Source organism: Micropterus salmoides, unplaced genomic scaffold (genome assembly GCF_014851395.1).
Source record: "Micropterus salmoides isolate LMB-PRFRI ecotype aquatic unplaced genomic scaffold, ASM1485139v1 Ms_hic_scaffold_14, whole genome shotgun sequence".
Classification (NCBI taxonomy): domain Eukaryota; kingdom Metazoa; phylum Chordata; class Actinopteri; order Centrarchiformes; family Centrarchidae; genus Micropterus; species Micropterus salmoides.
In genome coordinates, this window is record NW_024040485.1 from 25,522,327 (window position 1) to 25,545,537 (window position 23,211).

At 38.1% G+C, this 23,211-nt stretch overlaps 3 protein-coding genes across 6 annotated transcripts; 2 read left to right on the forward strand and 1 right to left on the reverse strand.

Annotated features, from left to right (window-relative positions):
- Window positions 1–476: 476 nt before the first annotated feature.
- abhd4 (abhydrolase domain containing 4, N-acyl phospholipase B) lies at window positions 477–5,705 on the reverse strand. Of its 2 annotated transcripts, XM_038718752.1 has the most exons (8): window positions 5,541–5,705; window positions 4,424–4,509; window positions 4,141–4,245; window positions 3,737–4,025; window positions 2,177–2,361; window positions 1,975–2,086; window positions 1,679–1,865; window positions 477–1,541 (listed from the first exon to the last, which is right to left on the reverse strand). In XM_038718752.1, the coding sequence occupies exons 1-8, from the start codon at window positions 5,588–5,590 to the stop codon at window positions 1,452–1,454; spliced, it is 1,104 nt and encodes a 367-aa protein (XP_038574680.1). In that variant the 5' UTR covers window positions 5,591–5,705; the 3' UTR covers window positions 477–1,451. The 2 variants fall into 2 exon arrangements, with proteins under 2 accessions (XP_038574680.1, XP_038574681.1); XM_038718753.1 differs by lacking the exon at window positions 5,541–5,705 and having other exon boundaries at window positions 4,166–4,245; window positions 4,424–4,485.
- Window positions 5,706–9,720: 4,015 nt separating this feature from the next.
- Window positions 9,721–13,031, forward strand: dad1 (defender against cell death 1). The gene is made up of 3 exons (XM_038718754.1): window positions 9,721–10,029; window positions 11,238–11,409; window positions 12,794–13,031. Exons 1-2 carry the CDS (start codon window positions 9,819–9,821, stop codon window positions 11,366–11,368), a joined length of 342 nt encoding a protein of 113 aa, XP_038574682.1. The 5' UTR covers window positions 9,721–9,818; the 3' UTR covers window positions 11,369–11,409; window positions 12,794–13,031.
- A 2,554-nt stretch (window positions 13,032–15,585) lies between these two features.
- On the forward strand, window positions 15,586–22,291 carry pigr (polymeric immunoglobulin receptor). 3 transcript variants are annotated; one of them, XM_038718757.1, is made up of 8 exons: window positions 15,586–15,734; window positions 16,373–16,714; window positions 16,833–16,914; window positions 17,113–17,339; window positions 19,891–19,987; window positions 20,300–20,388; window positions 20,550–20,587; window positions 20,708–22,291. In XM_038718757.1, exons 1-8 carry the CDS (start codon window positions 15,689–15,691, stop codon window positions 20,786–20,788), a joined length of 1,002 nt encoding a protein of 333 aa, XP_038574685.1. In that variant the 5' UTR covers window positions 15,586–15,688; the 3' UTR covers window positions 20,789–22,291. The 3 variants fall into 3 exon arrangements, with proteins under 3 accessions (XP_038574685.1, XP_038574684.1, XP_038574683.1); XM_038718756.1 differs by having other exon boundaries at window positions 19,894–19,987; window positions 20,705–22,291; XM_038718755.1 differs by having other exon boundaries at window positions 15,587–15,734; window positions 20,705–22,291.
- Window positions 22,292–23,211: the final 920 nt, after the last annotated feature.

Genomic DNA, 23,211 nt, shown 5'->3' on the forward strand with positions numbered 1-23,211 from the left:
TACTAGTATGTATTGTCCGTTGTAGATCTAGTGCTGTATTTGATGCTTTGTTGATGCTTGCATGTTGTTCCTCAAATGTAAGTCGCTTTGGATAAAAGCGTCTGCCAAATGATAATAAATGTAAATCAATTCATATATGACACTAGGGACTATTCTGCTGCCTAAGGAGTACTTGTGTGTTATAATTATTATAATTACATTATATAATTGTTATACATTAATTTTAACAGCCAATAAAGCTGAATTTAATTATTATAAAAAAATTATAATTCTTAAAGTTCTGTACTGTCGCTTGAGTTTGAAATGTTATAATGGAGTATTTATACATTCTAGTATTCTAGTATTTTACTAGAAGATTTAAATGGTTCTTCAGCCACTGGAACTGGAATTTAATCAAGTACTGTACTTAAGAACAATTGTGATATGCTTGTGCTTTGTTTCCTTTTCATATGTCTACTTCTCAGATGGAAATATTGCACCTTTTACACACTAACTTTATTTACAGCTATTTAGTTTACATAAAAAACATGTGACAATCCTATAAAATATGACTGTTTTAGATTCAACTAACCAACAGTATGTAAAATAGTGAAATTAGCTTTACCTTGACCAGTTGCAACATTAAAATACTATTACCGTTACCATATATTATAATTTTTTGAATAAATAGTATACATTCAAATACATTGTGAATGCACGCTGATTACGCAGAACCGTAAATCACACTGTAAACATAGAAATGGCGCTCGTTACTGACCTCTACTGGTTGGGCCACAAACTGCATCACATGTGGATTTCTACATTAGCAGATCAAAAGGAAATAGTTTGTCTAATGAGCTTCCATTATTTTCAAGGTATACAATATAAATTGTTTAATACAATGTGAAAGATGTAAAATGTATCTCATGCAGTACAGGTTCATGTCAGGCACATGTAAAAAAAAACAAACAAACAAAAAAAAACAATAAAAGTGAATCAGCCATGTGGCTGCTCAGTACCACATAAAACCCAGTGCATCCAGAGTGGTGTGCATGGTTCACTTACTGTTAAAAGTAAGTAACAATGGGCAACTGAACTTAAGCACTGAATTAAGTGGTTCAATTATTACTCTGTATGAACACATTAACAAAACAATCCAATCATGTTCATAAATAAATTATTTACCAACAACCATAAATTGAAAAAAAAAAAAGCATATATCAGCTGACAAATGAAAAGACAACATTAACACAATAATATCATTAACTTGTTAATATGAGAACAGGATTAAGAACTCATGTTGAGCTACATGACGTCTCGATTTGCCCCAACGCGAAACCACCCAGCATGCCTTACATGCACAGGTTACTGTGCTAAAAACACCATGAATTATCAATACACTTTCAGTTCTTTTACACACACATACATACATACATACATACATACATACATACACATACACACACACGCGGTCAGTTAACAGAGCTACATATATTTTCCACCACTCTGTTGAACTCCTCTGGTTGATCAGCATACACGTGGTGAGAGGCTTCCTTTATCAGCTGCAGGGAGGAATAGATAAAGATAGAGAGAGGACAAAAACAGTCAGCAATTTCACACTACCACAAGTTTCTCTACTGAAGAAAAAACAAATGTGAACTGAATTAAAATGACAACTTTAAAGGGAACTGCTACTCACCAGCACTTCGGTGTGTGCATGGTTCCTAATCTCGAGCACTTTGTCCCCAGACGAGCTTTCCACCCAGGATCGTGCTCCATACAGAATGGAGAGGGGCATGGAGGGGGGCAGCAGGTGAACCCGGTGCAGCATGGGCCTCTTGGCCCAGCCCAGAGACTCTGACATGGCCCGGAAGCCCACCTCACCACTGGAATGAGGAGAGGAAATGGAAAGGGAGGTAGGAGATGGGTCAGCTTTTTGCAGGTATTATGTTCTGTTATTAAAAATGTGAATAAGTTATGCGTATGTTAGCCTGCCTCGGAGTTTGTGCGTTACAGTGGTAGATGTACTGCGTCATAGTGTCATCATCAAACAGATCTTCGAATTTCCTTTTGAAATCAGGACGGAATCTGTTCACCAAGCCAGGACCTGAATCAACGACATACTGCAAGATGAGTGGAAAGAGTTTTACGCGGCACATTAAACTTCACACATCAGATAAACAATGATATACGTTACCCCATGGGCCTGCTGCTCTAATGACAGCCAGTGGGTTGAAGAGGGAAACCACTGCTGCAATGGCTTTCACCCAGCGTGGAAGGGGCGGCCTCTTCACCACCTCTGTCTGACCTTCACCCACAGGGGTCTGTGTCTGCGGTTGCTCAGGGAAACCCCAGGGGTCTACCAGGATAAGATGTGACACTCTGAGAAAAAAAAAATGAGAAGCAGAATGCATTTTAATAATATCTGGCATTTACTTATTATCAGCTGCTGTGCATTTAACGTACAAGGTATTATCTTTTTTTATACTACCACTCGGAGGCACTGAAATCTGGAGTTTTCAAACAGAACACACACCGTCTGTAGGTATAATTTCTCAATTTTAATTTTTTGCTCGGTCAGTTAACTAGACATTATTAAGTATATTAATATCTTAATTAATAATTATCTTAAGTGCACACAGCACGAGTTTGGTGTCTTGGCTGTCTTTATATTCTAAATATAGTGTAAACTTGAACTGATATTGATTTTCTGGTTTGCTAAAATATCTTTTGCTGCAGACCCTGTCCACACCAGTACATTGCTTCAGTGCCAGTACAGCTCTCCACTTCTTCAAACTGGGAACACGCTGACTGCCTTCTACCGCAGGTCACACACTGACTGGATGGATGTTATCGGGCGAACGGCAGGGTACACCCTGGACAAGTCGCCAGTCCATCGCACAGGGGAAACAGGGGGAAAAGCTAGCCAGTTTCAGTCCAAAGGTAACAAAATCCACCTACCAGCACCTCTAGATTTAATTTAATTTGTATTTTTACAGGGGATTATGTTCCTGACTATTTCTTGGCTTACGAAGTCATTTCCTGGAGTTTTGTTAGGAGGTTGGCAGGCAACCAGTGGAGCCTGAGGCCAGAGCTAGACTAACTGCATCCCCTTGTTTCCAGTCTTTGTGCAAAGCTAAGATCACTGGCTGCTGGCGATAGCTCCATATTTACCATACAAACACAGGAGTGATGATGATAAAGTGATATTGGCAACAAAGCCAATAAGCTTATTTCCCTAAAAGTCAAACTATTCCTCAATGAGTACGGTATTTTTATTGTGTTGCCAGTACTTGCAATTAGTAACCAATGCCACTAAAACAAGATCATAAAATGTTTGTAAAATTCAACAATTGGAAAAACATCCACAGCATGAATTACTAGAGATTTGCATGGAGGCTGTGGAAAATGATTAGTGCCAAAAGAGATCATATCTCACTGGCATGAATTTTAATTTGCCATATTCATTCCAAACAATCAAAATAAATATCAAATTGATTGTATTAAATAAATACATTTAAATTATGTTGTCAAGTACAAATACTGCAGCAAATGAAACAACAGTTTATTCAACAGAAAATGTTTCGGACTGAGATAAATGTACGCCATTCAAATACAATCTCTGCCTTCACTATTGTCTTTCCATAAAACATGACTTACTGAAGTCCTTAATCCTCAAACAAAACACTAACTCACTGCCTGCTGCAATGATTCTGTTCTGTTCTTTTATATATTATTATTTCATTAGTATTCTTACCTTGACGGGTACTGGATGGCGTACGAGGCAGCCAGGTATCCCCCCAGACTGTGTCCCAGCAGAATCATGTTCTCCAGGCCTACAGACTGTCTCCACTGCTCAATAGAGTTGACAAACTGCTCCTCTGCCTTGATAGCATCTGAGGGAAAGGGAGGCCTGGAGCTCCTGCCAAAGCCCAGGAGGTCAAAGGCGTAAACAGGACGTGACCGACTCAGCGCCTCTAGGTTCCTGATCCACAGGCCTACCCCTCCTCCAAAGCCATGGACCATCACCAGCGGAGTTTTTGGGGCTAGAGGAAACAGAAGGTAACATAAAAGATATAGAGGAGTAATGTCATGGGTCTTAAAAGGCATACAGCACTGTGGAATTACAGCTGTTCCCAAAGACTGAGCGGAGGTTGGCACCTTGTTCTGCAGTTTTTTGCATCACCTTGTTGGTAAGGGTCAGAGTCCATATTCGATCCTGGTTTGGTAGGGTCACAAACCTGGCCCATAGGTCATTCTGAATACCTGATGAGATCAGACAAATAAATAATGATTGGTATACCTTCAGTGAGGTGCTGTGTTAGTTTTATAGCTAGTGACAGAAGCTCAACATGGGGGATATTTTATAAGGGTCGCAGCTTTTACACATCATTGCAAAAGCTTAGCTACATTTATATCAGTTTCTCGTCAAAGCATATATTACAAGCAAGAATCTTGGACTCTGTAGTCTTCAAAAGGGACATGGAGGTTGGACGCCAGGAAGGCCACCAGTTCCAGATTGAAGTTGACCTAATAAGAGAGAAACAAAAAGAAAAGACATGAAAATAATGAAGCGGTAGTGCTGGAGATTTTCAGTGACTGCTGAATATACAGTCCAAGGTTTAAGTCAGTGTTATCATTATTTGCATGGAGCATGAGTGCTACACCCCCAGGAGTGTCATGTTTCACAACCTTCATGCTTTCAATCAATGTCACTGCCAAGACCCACAGCAGTGATGTAGTAATATTTATCATGATTACCTCTGACCTCAAAAAGAGGAATTGTCATTTTAATTGCCACTTTCTACTTTCTACTCCACTTTCCAAAAGAAATGATGTACTTTTTTACTTCACTACATTTATCTAACAGCTTTAGTAGTTAATTTACACACAAAACATATGAAGAGTTTAAATGACTAGTTCAACCCAATTTTATAAAAGTAGCCTGAAACAATTAGTCCACCAGTGACCGACAATACACCAGGTACTCCACCAGGCCCTCTACCTGGTCTGCAACCACAGGGCAATTTAAATCTGCTGAGTCATCCGGACAGCTGGCTCACCATGAAGTGTGACTCACAGTTGCGCTTCTAATCTCTCCAGTGAATGACAATTAAAAAGACGAGGAGTGGCAGATCAAGACAAGCTACTGTCCACGGTATGCCACTGCTGTGGGATCCTGGTTACTTGGAATAACCTCCAATCCCATAATACTCATTTTACTACATTGTTTTCCTGCCACACGAGGTTACTGGCAATTAGGTGGCTACATTTAGAAAACGTTTTAAGTGCAATGTCAAGTAGATACAACACACCTAATAAGTTTAAGAACATGTGTAGTTTACATCCAAACAGGCAAGGCATAGTGTAGGTACAATGACACAGCACTAACTCACAGTAAAGGACTACACAGACCCCATTACATGTCTTCAAGAGGGAAAGCGACACATATTCACATTCAGTTTTTAAAAGTTTAACTAGCTTGTGATGTAAAAAGAGCAGCATTAGCTGTGTGCTGAAGGAGGTTACTCGGCTCTTTAAAGGCTATCTAAATTACTTACTCTGTCTCACAGTCGTTCTGCATCGGAGCTGTGGTTGTAGCAGGATCCATTGGTTGACATATTCCGATGACTATATTCCGTCCAATCACGTTAAGCTGTTAACAACACGCTGCTTTGTATCTGCTTTGGAATTACACTTCTCCAGGCGACTTTGTAATGTTTTGTAAACGCAAACATTCCTCAATCAGCTGACCGACCACAAAGATGGTATATTACGCAGATGCATCAACGGTGCGCTGAAAGAGTCGCTCCTCTTTCCGTGTGTCCTCCTGATTATAAACTGGTTAACGTGAAGAAAACTTCACATTTGTGAGACTGTGATTCACAGATTGGGCACTGGGACCTTTCGGGTCCGAAGACAATTCGTCAGAATCGAGCATTCAGTTGACAACGCCTCATCTAAAAATACTGCCAGAGTAAATCCTCTCTCGTCGTTTTACACATCTCTGTTGCTCGTTGGGCGGAGCCAAAGATCCTTATACAACATCTTCTGAAGATGTTCTTTGTATAATAATAATAATTGAGAAGCAGTGGAATAATGTTAGGCAACTAGTTTGTTTAAAATAATGGAAATGGCACAATAATTGCCATACACTGTAACACACTGTCTTGTAAGTGATCTTACTTTAGTTTCTAACAATCTGTCAAACTTGTGAATGTAATATTTACATATTTATATTCATTTAGCTGACGCAGTTGCTAAGTATGTTGGTCGCACGCCTCTGGAATAACTAGGAGTTAAATTTCTTGCTTAGGGACACATTGGTGGATGTGTCACAGTGGAGAATCGAAGCTGGGTCCGTTATACCAAAGGCATGTAGCTTATCCAGTGCTCCATCACCACCTGTAATGGAAAGCAGGCCTTTAAGTATTAGGAGCGATAATTTTCCATTAATTTGCTCTATAAATGTTGAAATAGATTTCCAAGAAAGGCCTGGTCATAAGAAATGGGAGTTTGCTAAAGCTGATTGGCAAAAATTTTAAGACATACATATCAGCAGAGTCACTTCCAATGGAGGGTGATATTGAGGAATGTGCATGTGAAGTTTTCACTTTTAATATTAAATGCAGCATTGAGTAGCGTACCATGTAAGTTAGTTGAGGGAAAAAGGAATGATGAATGTAAAGTAGCTTAAAGAACAAAATAGTGCAATGAAAATGTTATGGAATAACTTGAACCAAGAGAATATAGTTAATTAGGGGGAAAAGGCTAAGGCTCGAAGAGTTATTAAGACTAGTAAACGATTATTGTTCTACTTTAGGGAGGTAAGTTAAAATAGGAGAGGTCTGGTCAATGCTAAAGAAAATGAGTGGGGAAAAAGTACATAATAATAATAATACCAGTATAATGGTACACTGACAATAACGAATAAGTAAAAGACAAATGTGTTGGGAAAGAAGTTTGCTAGTGTGCATTGTGGTGATCATTTAGATGATATTCACAGACTACCAAAAGAGAAGATTCTAAATGAAAACAGGAATGTGTTTATTAAAAAGAAAGTGAGGAACGTACTATGAATGCAGAAATTTGTATGAATGAACTAGTGATAGTATTAAATGGTATTAGTATTAGTAACACTGCTACAGGAGAAGATCAACTGAGTCATGTTCTGTTCCAGAAATTACCTGAAAAAGTGCTAGAGATAATATTACACTTGTTTAATAAGAAATGGGAAGAAGGTAAAATGCCAAAATAGCTAGATATTGAAAAGGCTTATGAATCCATGTGGAGGGAAGGGTTACTGATTAAATTTAACAAAATGGGAATTAGAGGTATAACTGGGTCTTAGATTTTCTATCAGAAAGAAGATTTAGAGTTAAAGTGGGATCTGAAATGTCTGAGGAATCTGAAATTATCATTGGAATTCCACAAGGCAGTGTTATTAGTCTAGTTTTATTTAATCTTATGATTAATGATATTTTTAGGAATCTGGAGGATTTTGGCAGCTCTGTATGATGGGGCCATCTGGACAAGAGGATGAGATCCCATAACAGTGAGAAGTAAAATCAAGGAAGCAATAAAAGCTCTCTCGTAAGTCTCGTCATATGATATTTACCAGAAAGAAAGGGATAGACAAACAGAACCAGAAGTTATGAGGCCACAATATGGAAACAGTAGATCATTTTAAATTTGTGCTTAGACCAAAAGGCAACATGGAAAATACACATTGGAAAGGTGGAATCAAAATGCAAAGTCATAAATTTAATGAGAGCAGTGGTGGGGAAAGACTGAGGAGCAAATAAAACATCAGTGATGTATATTTATAGATATAAACAACAATAGATTATGGATGCTATGCATATAGAGCAGCAGCTAAAAAACACATTCATTGAAATTGGATAGAGATATTGAAATTGATAAAGCATTGAGGATTTGTGCTGGTGTAATGAGATCAACACCAACTAAGGCAATCCAGGTTGAGTTAGGAGAAATGCCCTCAGACCTGAGAAGACATAAACTCATGCTTACATACTGGAGTCGTTTATGTGGATGTATCAATGAAAACCCTGAAAAGAGCGTTATTCAGGATCATTGGTTGTTTATTTCTTTTAGTAATGGCTTTGGCTGGGTAACAAAGGCTAAATCAGAGGAATATAGATTAGAGAATACCTGGTTTAACTCCCCTACACCTATTAATAATATAACTATTTGGTTGTTTCCAAAAAATGAGATAGACTTAAATATAATTGAACTAAAGAGAGAATGGGACGAGAGTGGGGAAGGACGTCAGTATATAAGAAACAAATATTATACAGATGGGTCTAAAGATGAAGAGGATGAGGTAGAAATAGGAATATATATACCAACAATGAATGTACGCATTGAGAAAAGGTTGCCTGATGGTGTCAGTGTACACGGCAGACATGATGGCAATTGTAGGACTGCACTGGGTTAAGGAAGTAAAACCATACAAAGTGGTGTGTTGTGTTTATTCTGTTGCAGAGAAGCTAAGGCAATAATGAAAAAGGAAATGATGAGGAAATGACAGGACGGGTGGGATGTGGATAATAGTGGAAGGAAATAATACAGTGTGCAAAAATCTATCAATGCTCTGGGTGTGAATAGAAGGAACAGAAGAGAGGAGAGCATTTTACCCAGACCAAGGTTTGATTATTGATTATACAGGGTTAAATAAAATATCGTTTTTTATGGGTCAAAGTCAATCAGATGAATATTTGGATACATAGGGACGAGAGGATTAGGCTAATCAAAAGATAAGTCAGGCAGGAAGGAATTGGAACCTTGAAGGTTTATCAGGAACAACAGGAGATGGGGTAAAGGACAAACAGAAAGCTATTGTGCAATATCTGAAAAGTATGGGGATGTATTATAGGATTTAGTTGTTGTTGTTGTTGTTTTGATGATGTAAAGGTACCTGTACTTTACCTGAGTATTTTCTTTTCATGCCACTTTCTACTTCTACTCCACTACACTTCAAAGGGAAATATTGTTTTAATAGTTACTTTACAAGTGAAAATTTTTATACACAAAACATATGAAGAGCTGATAAAACACGATGTTTTGTCATAAATTAAACAACCCAACAGTTTATACAGAACAAGTACAAACGAAACAATTAGTTGGTTGACAGAAAATGTATTGATCTTTTGATCGTGTAAGTCATTGTTCATGCAAAAACATTAAAGGTTCCAGCTTTACAAATGTGAAGATTTGCTTCTTTTTCTTTTACTTTTGTTAATAATTTGAATAGTGTTAATAATGTTGAGGTTTGGATCGTTCAGCAGACAAAACAAGCATTATAATGATGTCACTTTCAGCTGTGGGTAATTGTGTCATTTCTCACTATTCTAAAAAACAATCAGTTAAAGGATTAATAAAAATAGCACAGTGGTCTAGTGGACAGCTGTTGCCTCACAGTAAGAAGGTCACTGGTTCGAACCCCGGTCGTCCCAGCCTTTGTGTGTGGAGTCTGCCTGGGTTCTCTCCGGCTTCCTCCCTTCATCCAAAAACATGTGGTTGACTAGGTAAACTGTCCTTAGGTGTGAGTGGGACTGGTAGTTTGTCTATGTGTGGCCCTGCATGCAGGATAAGCGGTTGTCTTTTAATACTTTTTACTTACTTCGTCCACCACTGCATCAGCACAGTTCATGCTACATACTCCGGTACCGTAGGTGGCGGTATGCAGCTTTTACAAGTCACGGTTGCAATCCACCATTTTCCGGTTAATGAGGACACGTCACTCATTCGATTGAGGAAGAGGAGCTGTGCAAAGCTCGTTTTTGAACCCGTTTTTGTACAAATTAGACGGCAAAATCATGTCAAATTCGGTCATATCAGTTATTTCTCGGTTTCTAGAGGAGTACACCACCACGACGCCTAACAAGCTGAAAGTGGTGGATGCATATTTGCTGTACATTTTGTTGACAGGAGCGCTGCAATTCCTCTACTGTCTGCTCGTCGGCACTTTCCCCTTCAATAGCTTTCTGTCGGGCTTCATCTCATGTGTGGGCGCTTTCATTCTCGCAGGTAAAAACTTATTAAAAGGTTAAAAGTTGTTTCGTCTTGCTCATGACATTGCAATGCGTCAGTTCGTGGGATTCAGTCAGTCAGTGGACTTGTGGCCCACCGGTGTGCAGACACAAGTTAGCATACCAAGCTAAAACCCCATGGCTTGAGTTGTAATTGTATAAAAATTATACTAAATTAAGGTATAACGTTACTGAGTATGGAAACAAATAGAATATATAGAATATATATATATAGAATTTAAAAACTACGCTAAGTTTCCACTTTAGGTACAAAAACGAATCTTGTAATTATTACAAAAGCCATACATTAAATCTTATCTTCATGAACGGTAAAACTATAACATTTAACCTTTATGAATGCAGCCATTATTGCATGGCTTCATTTTTATCTATTTGCGGCTAATAAACTTAGTGCACCTCTTAGTACTTTTTCAGAATAAAGTGTATTCCCATAGTGGAGGACAGCGAAAGCTCTGTTTCTCAGAGCTCATGTTGACATAACTAGATGATTTGTGAACTTTAGCATAAACAATTTAGCATTTGGGTTGATATCATGATACTGGTGTAAATTGCACTGAATTGCATGGTTACATTTTTTTGAAGTAACATGTCAGGGAATAATGAAAAACAGCCCATTAGAATTCCCTAGAGGCCAAAGTGACAGCCCATCAGCCCCAAACCCAAAGGTACAAGAGCAATACTGCAACTCCTCCCATTAGAGAAGCTGGCACTAGAGAATGTAACTTAAACCCCTGTCATTCGTTTTGATAGTCGATTCTGAAAATTGGTTCAGCCCTACTGTGTGGTAATATGAAGTTATGTCAAACAGTCTAATTGTGACTCCACTGAGAGATAAGTTTTAATAATTAACTCCAACAGTAGCTCTAACATAATGAATTGAACACTATCACAAGTCTTATTCCTCTTGTTTGCAGGTGCAAACACACAGATGCACCATCATTCTTAAATTCAGAGCAACCAATCTGTAAAAATTGAACCATAGGAACAATAGCAGAGTTTTAGATTCAATTCAGAAACTCTATATACGTGCTGTGATTGAAAAATTATAAACTATCCTTTTGATAACAATTGAAATAATAATGTAAATATTTGTAAGCAGCAGTCGTAATGCCTTTACTGTTATTTATGAGTCTCAGGTGTGCTGAAACTTTACTGAATCATCTGTATCATTTGCTTTTTTCCAAGTGTGTCTTCGTATCCAGATCAACCCACAGAACAAAGGAGAGTTCCTGTCTATCTCCCCAGAGAGAGCCTTTGCTGACTTTCTGTTCGCTCACACCGTCCTTCATCTGGTTGTGATGAACTTCATTGGCTGAAAAGGACGTGCATCTGACTCAGTGTCCCACTCTCACAAGAGGTATATATTTCACACATGCATTTTTCACTTTAGGAGTTTTTAAAGTTTGATTTTTAAAAAAGCCACTTGTGCTTATAACCCCATTGTCAGTCTATTTCAAGTTACAGTGAAGATATCCACACTTATACAACATATCCAGCATCCACTAATTATATTATTTTCAGTTGTTAGTTTTCCTTCCCGCTGTGTGCTTTAAGCTGCTGCTGATGTTTTCTGCAGTTGTTGGTTAATATTACCTCCTTGTTTGAGTGATTTGTCTCATATCAAGGTGCAGCTAGCCCTTTCTGGAGCCCACTAGTCAACTGAATATTTTCAGCACTCAGGGCCTAGAAGAGGGCTATTCAACTATATTGCTCAGGGGACCACAACACATTTTCAAAACTTTTATTTCGCTACATTGTAAAAGTAGCCTGATAAATCAAGAAATACACTCTATAGGTAATTAGGCATTTTGCTTAATTTCGCTTTCTTTGCAACACAATCTGTGATATAGCCCCTAATGTTACCACATATTTGAAACAAATCATGTCATCCATGTAGCATATCATTTGGCCATTTTGACATCTCTTACCCAGCGACATCACAGCGTTTCCTGTAAACAGGTATCACATTTTTCTTGTCTTCTGGCCACTTCTGCATCTTCAATGAAATACTTTACTTATTCATTCATCGTTTCAGTATTCCCCAGTTCTCTTTAAACCTCTCAAATCAGAAAACACAGAAACGGCCTTGCCTGCACGCCTATGGGCTGCTAATGAGAGAGATTGCACTTATTTGATGGGAGATGGCAGAGAATGGCAGGCTGTTGATTAGTTCAGAATAAAAGTCCATTATAAAAGTTTAAAAGCAAATTGGTCAAGGATGAACGGCAATTACTTTACTTTAAAGAATCTAATTTAGATTTTGCACCTTCAGTAACTTTGAAGGTAATGTGTGATATAAATGAGTGTTTATAGCGTAGAGTCTCAATGGACAATAAATGGGAGATTTTATGAACTCAAAGGATGTTTAAGTGGGCTTTTATATGGGTAAATGCTTTAGTGTATTGGTTTATGCTTGTAAAACTAGTATACCCTTGTCCTTTGGGTGCTCTCAGTCACATTAACCATTCTTGCGAGTTCATCATTTCATTCTTAGTGGAACAGCTCCAGATAATAGTGCATTTGATAAGATAGGCTTAAGTCTCACTTCTCTGGGGAGATCCACATGATACCACATATTGCTTTTGCTTTACTAGAAAACAGTGTTATTGAATTTTTAGACTTGCAGGCAGACGGAAAGGCCATACTCCCATTTTCTTGTCTCCCAATTGCTTCTAAATAACTGCTCCCGTAACCTCCGTGACACTAACCCGGCCACCTCTTCTGTTTTTTTCCTCCCATAGATCACGACAAGAGAAGTTATCAAAACTGTCCTTTAAGACATGATGCTACATCTGCTTTTGTGACAATGATTTGGAGAGTCCCATCCCACCATCAACAATGAATTAGCTGCGTTTTGTCACATATGCAGTACAATTTTCTTACCAAAAATGGTTGATTTCGTCATTTTTTTATGTTAAAATTTGTAAAGCATTCCCTTTTTGCACCAAGAAGAAATAAAATAACTGAAATGGTGACCTTGTGAATAATGAAGCAGTTCTTGAATGAGACCTACTGATTCCGTTTTAGTTTTAACAACTAAAGTTGTTTTTAATAATATACTGTTTAAGGCAAGGAAGTTAAGAATAGTGAGCATGTATTGTGTCTGAAGACTTATAAAAGATGTATCTAAATCTTTTGAATGCATTGTATTCTCTTAAGTGAGTAGGAACAGGTCTAGGTTTTAATACAAAGACACATTTGTACATTACAGGTGGAAAATATGCTCATATGGAACAAAATTTTTATTTATTTTTATTACATTGTAAGTATGTTACGTTAAACAATACCACAAGCATCAGACAGTGCTGTACATAAGTTCCTCTGTAACCCACCCCATATAGTCATTACAGCTTCAAATATAGGACTTTTATCATCAGGTTTTGGATGAGCTGCATGCTACATCTTTAGTTGGCTGCAGTGAAATAAATAGTGCACATTGACATGAAAGGTCTCCATCCCTTATATAACTTGTTTTGAAACCTACAATGAAGAATGGAGACTGCAGTATATTCTTGAGCCAAAGAGACAGAGTGTGGGGCTTCTACTTGAGCAGCAGGCCCAGAGTTGGGTGGGGGGGAGCAAGAACATTACACCCCAGAGCAATGAGAGGGTTTGCTTTTATGACTTGTTCTGGAATAATTGATAAGAGTCAGTTGCTTTAAACTGCACAGAGCTGTGGGGTGTGAATGTGTCGGCCAGTTTGAACTGGATATGAAACTAAATTGCATACGGAGATGAAAACCAGACTGAATCATGTTGGCAACCCAGGTTTCCTCTTTAAAGGTCAGAGCTAAATTTCTGCAATGCTGATTTAATAGCAGAGAAAGAGGTAGTCCATATACCTCTTCATATGAAATGGATGACATTAGCACGCAGTAAATGTCTCGTCCTGGATATAGGGTAGGTAAGTGGAAGCTACTTGTGGTTTCAAATTTAAGGGGGTAGCATTATCTTCAGGTTAATGGATGTTCAATGGATGGTATCGTAGCTCCAAGCTGAAGTGATGCTTTCCATCACATCTGCATCTGTTGGATGAGCTAATATCTCCTCTGAAAAATGCACTTGAGTAAAAGATCTGAGTACTTTTTCCACCACTAGTATAATTATTACTGATGCATTTACATGTAAGCAATATTTTAAGGTCATTTGTCAAGTAGAGCTGATTCTAGCTATTTTATAAAATGTTTGATCAATTTAAAGTATACCAATCTGCAAAGTAACGGTGTCAAGTATATGTAGTACAGTAGTTGCCTCGGAAATGTAGTGGAGTAGAGTACAATACAACTACAATACTGATGTAAAGTACAAGTATTTAAGTTGAGTAAATGTACTTTCCACTTTTTTTCTTGAAAGTAGACAGTATTTTAAGGAAGTAATTTATTTTGTTGATCTAATATGTCTTTTTGACTAAACTGCTTCTACTTACACTGGAAGAAAAACAATCTCATTAAGTAGTCTCTATTTAGAGCCTACTGGGCAAAGTATTGGTATTACATATAAGTCAGACAGACATTACCGATTTTCACAAAGCTAAAAAGGAATGTCAGGAAATTGGGATATGTCCATGACCTTAAATGGCTGAAGATAATCACTTTCGTAAAAGTTAAGCTTCGTTTCTCAAATCTGCCTGAAGTTGCCATAAGAATGAGGTCAGTTTCAATTCTGAGTCCTGCCTCCATTTTCCCAGGAAATGGATGACCATAAAAGGCTTTGTAGCCAGAGCATGAAGCATGGGACTTTATGGACGTCCGTGACACCCTTCACAGAGCAAATTGAAAGGCTTGAAATAATTGTTTGTTAATTCAGTGGCTGAGGGGACTGTGTTGAAGATTAATCCAACAAATGACGACTGGACCAAATCCAAAGTTTTCAGGCTTCAAAATCAAATCATTTCATTGCAGCCTGCCAAATGATTTCTCTGCATTCATGGAAGAAAAGGCTCTCAACATTTGGAATATGGTATTAAAAAGATGGCTAACATTGAAATATGTATTTATAATAAATAAAAGGAGGATATGTAATTATAAAGATGACAATGTTTAAACGTACAGGCGAAAACCTTTGGAAATAAGCTTATTCGCTTTCTGCTTAGAGTTAGATGAGAAGATTGATGCCACTCTTTGAACACTGAGTGGTAAAAATCTTGGAGTGGCATCAATCTTCTCATCTAACTCTTGGGAAGAAAGCAATTAAGCCTATTTCTCACAATGTTGAACTATTCCCCTAAGGTCCTTGTTTCTTGAATATCAGGGAGTGTCTGAGAACGTAAATAAATCCTCTGCAAATGTCAAGGATGCTGAAGGCATTAGCAAATTGATCACCTTACAGACTTTTGGTTGATTTACAATTTTTTCACACATTTTACATTAGGTGGTAGTAAATTCAACTACCCCTTTAAAAGGTTTCATGACATATTTATAGACAGAAAGTCATAGATAAATCATAGTATTTTACATCAGATGTTTACTAAAAATGTTTCCTGACTTAAAATCTAACTGGCACCTACTTGGTTAACATCTGGAACATCTGGATCCAACATACGGTCACGTGACCAAGGGGAAACAGACACTGCGGAACCTGGAGTCTGTGCACAGGCGAGAGAATTCACTTGGTAAACTTCAAACTGACGGTGAAACATGCACTTCTTCATGTTTGTCCTCGGCCTGTTACCATGGATCCCAGGTAATAACTGTGACTACTGAGGTCATATGCTTACAAATGTTGCAAAATAAGCCTTTTCAGCAGCTTTTTTTGTACATAATTGATTAAAAAAGAAGAGTTCACAGGATGTCTATAATGGTGTAACCCCTCACTTTATTATTGTGCTTTTGTCAAATACTGGTGCAACAAGATGTTTCTTATGCTTTACTTCACCTTACTATTTCGTTATGTTATTAATCATTTATTGAAGACACCCTAGATAGGTTGGTAAAGTTACCATTTTCTGCGGGAACCAGAAAAAGCATTTGTGTGTGTGTGTTTTTTTTAAAGTCTCCCAAGCTTCTGAGCTGTTTGCCCCTTTGGCAAAGAGTATGTTTCATGTGTGTTTTGTCAAGTCTCCAATGACCTGTTAAATTTGTCCCCCCAAATCCCTATTATAGAGGGTTAATCCAGTTTTGCAATAAGAAGTATAGAGAGGGAAGTGAAAGTAAATATGTTTTGTTACAATGTAAACTGAAACCGTGTATGTGTATTATGTAAGGTCACTTTCTTGTTCCCTCAGTCGTAGAAGTGTCCACTGTTAGTTACTGTTCTGACTGCAGCGTGATAACTGAAAGTTGAAGTTCAACTTACATTCAGTCATCTTTACTTTCCATCAGCCTTCCTCTGCGGTGTAACCACTGGGAAAGAGCTCACAGTCATGGAGGGTCAATCCCTCACTATCCCGTGTCATTATGAGCCTCAGTATGCCAGCTATGTAAAATACTGGTGTCAGGGGAGAATGAGGGAGTTCTGCACCAGCTTAGCTCGAACAGATAATCTCCATTCAGCCAATCCAGAGGACAAAGTGACCATTTTTGACGATCCGGTCCAGCTGGTGTTCACTGTGACCATGAGCAACCTGAAGGAGGAGAACTCTGGATGGTACATGTGTGGCGTGGAGATAGGCGGTGTGTGGAGCGCTGATGTTGTGGCTTACACTTACATCAAGGTTATTCATGGTGAGTAATGGAGTGAGTCTGAACTGATAAACCTTAATTGATTGCGGGAGGAGAAAAAAAATAATTCTAATGCATTTCAAAGGCAAGCTCTAAACGTAAGTTGATTTCTTTCCTGCAGGTATTTCAGCGGTGAGCAGCCAACTGAGTGGGGAAGAAGGGAGTAGTGTCACAGTTGAATGCATCTACAGTGAGAGATACAGGTATTTGATTCATACTATTACTATTATATCAATGTTATTTACTGTCAGGCAATGTAGAATTCTCACATGTAGATTCCAACATTTATAAAGTATCAGTAAACCCGAGAAACATGTTTTTTTGTTTGAGATCTTCAATTCAAGCCAAATTCTGATGGACAGCCAGCCTTCACTGACTCCCCTGTGACTGCTTGCCAACAGAGAAAGTGAGAAGAAGTGGTGTCGGAGTGGAGACTGGAGCTCCTGTCTGCTGACGGGTTCTGACGGGAGCTACGAAGACACTTCAGTGGCCATCAATGATGACAGAACTAGGACTTTCACTATAACCTTAAAGAAGCTGCAGATGCGAGATACCGGCTGGTACTTGTGTTCTGCAGGACAGCAGCAGATATCCGTGCATGTGCTGGTCACACCCCGACCCACAACTAGTAGGTTGACTGAGAACCCTTAAAATTAAAGAAGTATATTTTAGTTGATCAGTTTCTTGCACTGAATGATAATCTAGACAAGTTAGTGAGCCATACGTATTTGATTGATTGTTTACTTTCATTAATTGATTTTGTGGGCAATTAGGTGCAGTGGAACAGGCAAACACAAAATTTACATCTTATCACCTTGTAAAGTTGAAATGCCAAACATTTTAGCCAACAGCCTTTTCGCACTTTCACTGAACAACATCAGCATTCATTTAAGATTGTGTTACTTTGTTTTGGTTTTCACCAATTCCTGAGAAAATGACATTTAGCGCTGGGCAGGTTGCATACAGTAGGTTTATGAGAGCCTTTTTAGTGAAAAACAGCTGCTGCTTAAGTGAGGTTTATGAGAGCAGTGAGAGTGAACCAAAACCGAAGTAGAATAGAACTGCAGTCAGGTGATCAGTCTCTGTGGTTTCGTCACTATGAGCGGCCCAAGAGTCTGCAGCCAAACTAGCGACTCTGTGTCTTAATTTAATAGCATAAAATAAAAATACTATTTTGCTTTTTAGCCAATAGCCCAAATCCTCAGGCAAACAATTATGTTATTTCCTTGCGGATCAACTGTCCAAAGTAACATTGCTGTGGAAAAGTGAAGTCACTCTCTCTATTTTGCTGTTTGTGTCTATTACGCAACTTTTTACCCCAAACCGAGAAGTAGAAGGGGTCGGTTCCAGTCCCACTTCCTACATTACTTTATGATGTTTACAACATTCATAATTCGAAGGTGGGTCAGCTCAGTTTATGTGAATTATTAAAGTACCCTCTGCTCTCAGCAGTCTTTCGAGTGAACAGACCCCAAAAAAAGACTGATTGACTTCAATCTACTGGCACAATCAGCACACATGTCATTTACTAACCTGTGATGAAGTGTTTGCTACAGAAGTACACTATTATTGACCCACAGTTTATTTTCATCCTCTATGAGGATGTCCTGATGCCACAGATCTCTCTCAGTGCTTGTTTTCACCCAAAAGGGGGCGTGTACATATGCCTGCTCTGGTCACCATCTGAGCCTGTTAGCATGCTAACATTTACTATTTGGTACTTGTCAAAAGGTACAGGTGAGGTTGATGGGAATGTTAATAGTTTTTCAGGTATTTGGCAAGAGGCAACAATTGAAAAATGTATCCAATGCAGAAGTGCCAAAAAACTCCAGTTACTGGAATGGCCACTTGAGGCTGGTTTCAAAAGTAAGTCAATTCCCAGTGACCCCCATGTTAAAATGTCCAAATTTACAGTAGAAATAAACAAGTGTACAGCCTGACACAAAAAATGGTTTTGGTCACTGTAGCTAATTTGCTGATCATGACAACTGTATGGGTGTAATATATATAAATATAATCATCCATTTAAATTATATTAAAGCTTAAATGTGTGCATTATTAGGGGCATGGCCTCTTTAAGTGACAGGTTGGTGCCATCACAAGTGGTTAGCCTCAGCTCCACCGACTGTTTTTCCACCGTTGCCCTTTTATGGGCTAGCCAGGAGTTAGGAGCATCATTGCCAAGATGGCTATGACAGGTGCTAATCACATTAAGCTTCACACTCACTCTTCAGAAACCTATAAGTGATGTCACACTTATATTATGAAAATTCTTAGGAGCAGGTAAACTCTTCTCTCAGAGGAAGTTCTCAAGAAAACCCAAGATGTCTTACAAAACGTTATTTACTGAAACCCACCTGGAGAGACAGGCAATAGAAAAGACCTAAAGAGTGAGCACACAATGTAGAACCACCAAATCTTAAGAGGCCTTCCTGGTCCACAATATTTATCCCTGTTTTATCCCATACTGTCTATGGTGTGCTCCATATAAAGTTATCCTTAACTGACCTACTGGTTGCTAGACTAAAATCCCTTACTCAAGCTACACTGAAGCAGTGAGGACATGCATAACATTCTGAAGAGAGCCAGTCAGTGTGTCTGTAATGAAGCAAAATAAACATAATCTTGACCTTGGGTTACCTCGGAGATGGATCAGAGTGCATCCTTATCAAGACAGCTGAGCCAGGCAGTTGAAGAAGCAGACAGAGAGGAGAGTCTGACCTACTGTTTTGGGAGACTGTCCTCACCAGAAAAATGACAATATAAGTCGTTTGTGCAGCACGTTATTACGAACCATATTTACCAAACTTTTGTTGCCATCCCCAGAGATATTCCGCTACCATGACTAAAAAATCTGAGAAGTTCCTTTTAAATTAGGTGGTGATGGTGCAGTGTATAAGACACATCCCTTTGGTGTGAGAGACTTGCCAATCAATTATTAAAAAGTTCTGCATCTACACGACCTTTTAAAATGAGAAGTAACCAAGCGCAGCTTTAAAAATCAATATGTGTTTGTGACAGATGGCAGGGGCACTTAGATCTCCAGCTGTAGAAGGTATTGATTATTATGAATCACCTATCATACCTAATATCGATGTTATGAACTTGGCAGGTGCTGCCTCAAACACTATTTTGCTAATAGTACCGCATTTTTCAGTGTATAATATCTTTATCTGCAGCAGCAGTGTCTGTGACTTTCCCACCTACAACAAATCACTCTGCCAAATACCTGCCTCCACCCAAACCCATCACCAAGGAGTCCTGGAACAATTACAGGTAAGAGTGAACCTTACCAATATGCTTTCCACCAAAATGTCTCCTCTCCCACACCTTCCATGTATGATGTGAAGTCTTTCACACTACTAACCATTACAGATGCTTCACCATACCATCATGATGGAGTTCACTCAAGTTCAGCTCAGTCAAGCACAGATAATGATCATCCCATTCTTGCCCGGGAATATGTAGGCCTATCTGTCAAAATCTTGGCCGTTGTGTTACTATGTAAGAACAGATGCAGTATAAGCCTGAGCTGCTCTTGAAGCTGTACTATCTGATAAGATCACTGTGTTTGCATCTGTGTTGTAGTCACATCTGGGAGCCTTTGATGGTATGTGCTTCTGTAATGGTCTTTGTGGGCTTGGCCATGTTGGCGAAAAGGTTGTGGAAATTGCACAGTAAGGCAACTTCTCCTTTCTTTAAACATTTAATATTAAATCTGGGCAGAATCATGCCATTAATCTTCTCTACGAACTATTTTACATGCATTAAATATATTTGCATAAGATATTTGCATTATTATTATTTGTGACTGAAATATTCTTAATATCATTTATAGAGCAGGATCCTGTGCTGGAGACGAAAGCAAGGCTCAATGTAAGTCCCTACTAAAATAGCTGTCACTGTTTTATTACATACTATTTAAAAATAATTACCATTATCAAGGATATGCTTTAGCAATTATCATAATTATTTTCTTTCTGTCTCCCACAGAAGTATTCAGGGGGTGACCTGCAAAACACTGCTGTCGTTTTCATTAACAAGGATTCCCAGGATGTACATATGTACAGAGCTTAGTCAGTGCAATTTTTATTGTTACTCTTCATAAATGAATGTAATTTCTTTCGTTTTGTCCATGCAGCACATGCTTTATTTCAAGTTTCTTTAATATGTTATATAGAACCACATTTTAAGCAATGTACGCTGTTTTCTGCTTGCTTCTTTCTATATGCAACTGGTATAGGAGAAGAGTGCACCTCTCATGTAAGGCAAATTTACCAACATACAATCACGTGATCTTCTGTTTAATTTGGGCAAAAGCAGCGTCATGATTACCACTAAGGACATTGAGGCAGGGCTGGACTATATGGACAAAAATGTTAGCATGATAAAAAGTTTCATATCTTTCGATATCGATAATTATCATGATAAGTATCAAAAGCTTATGGTTAATTGTGGTTTAAACTCTTCATTATGGTCAACACTTGAGGCCAAACAGTGGATCACTCCACCATTTCAATAAAACTTGCAGAAAATATACTTCAACAGCTAATTCAATAAATAATATTTACAAAATGTTTTCTTTTGGTCTCTTTGGGGTTTGTTGGGGGGCCATCAACTCTTGACCTCAGAAGTCTTTATTTAAAATATTACAGCCCTGCTCAGAATCCCTCATATTTTACAGTATGTATTGGATTGGATTTTAATTATGTGAACAATTAACACCAATCATGCTGCTCAAGAAACAATATACCCTTCTGGTCTAATGACGTCCGTGGTCAAGGACATCCACTACCCCTTGTTTAGAGATGACACTGGGCTCTGTTAAAGATGGAGTTAGACGAGATGGTGGGCATTGTGACTGTTTGTTGCTTCCAACTGAAGAAATAAGTCCAGTGTGAATGAATAATAAGTGCAAGATGGTAAATCTTGTCTGCATGGAAAGCCCATGGGACTGACAGAAGTACATTTTCAGTTTTCTTTTTCTACAGTATTTTAGCAGAACTAGATTGGAGTGTTATTTCATAACAAGATAATGAGATGGCTAATTACCACATTTATGAATGGATACAGTCTGTTTGACCGGGAACTTGTGGAAGCAAATTCAGAAAACATGAACATTCTTATGAGACATACTTATTCTTAAGAAAGGAGTGAGAAAATGAAGACAGAAACCATTAGAAGTTCACAAATTAACTGAGAGAGAACAGCTCTACATTTCATGCTTGAATTGTCTGTTCTCATACTGAACCTCAAACAACATGTTAGAATTGTAAATTGAACAAGCTAATGAGACGGCCAAAACCAACAGCTTTGGAGCCAACTAGAGCTGGAAACTCTTAATTATAACTTTGTCATACCTTCATGTGAGGAAAGGCCATTCTGTTGTTTGCAATACTTGTTATTTGGAAAAATAAAATTTCAAATATTCCTTAGTGGTAACATGTAATGTTTTTTTGTGGCTGTAAAATATTGTCTTTCCTGTGCATAGTACTGACATTGTTTTAATTGGATGTAATATTTGTCTTTATCATGGCCACATACATGATATTTAAGAAAATTAAAGTATAAATAAAAGTATTTCACAGAGCTCATTTTGCAAACATACTCTCAGACAAGATTTACAATTTATCTGCTTTCTGTTCCAAATGTATGGACAGAAGTTGTTTTCTGCTCACGCAGTCATTTTGAATACTCTACAAAAGACATTTAGGGTGTAGAATCTGATATCTGACAGAATTCAGACTATTGGAAATGCATGGTAAATGTCTCCTTTGTTAATTGTCAGTGCTATTTTGATATATATATTTTAAATTATTTTATTTTGACATTGTTATATGTTTGTTATATTTTTAGTATTGTTTAATCTGTGGCCTGACTTTGTATGATTTTGTTTTATGCTACAGTCTTGGCCAGGTCTCCCTTGCAAAAGAAGTTTCCAAATTCAGTTGGACTCACCTGATTAAATAAATGCTAATTATAGGTCAAATTAGGGCAACACGTCAAAATGATTCTTTAAGTACCACTGCATAATAATAATTTTTCCTCTTTAATTTCATCCCATTATAATGAAACTTGTATGGCTATAATTACTATATACATTGTCCACTTGGAGATAATTTCATTTAATAAGTCATGGCAGTTGTGAGTCTTTTATTCTTAATTTTTAAATGGTGATTGTACTTGTATAGCACCTTTTTTAGTCTTCCGCCCACTGTGCCTTTACACGTCGCATTCACCTATTCACACACATACTGATGACAGAGACTAAGGTGCCAGTTGCTCATCAGAACAGAAATAACATTCACACACAGATGGAACAGCCATCGTGAGCAATTTGGGGTTTAGTACCTTGCCCAAGGATACTTCAACATGCAGACTGGGGGAGCGAACCACCGACCTTCTGAAAAGTGGATCACTGCTCTTACCCCCTGAGCCACAGCCGAAATTAAATATTTGCAGTCATGCATGTAGGCATATGCGGTAAATATCTTGTGTTT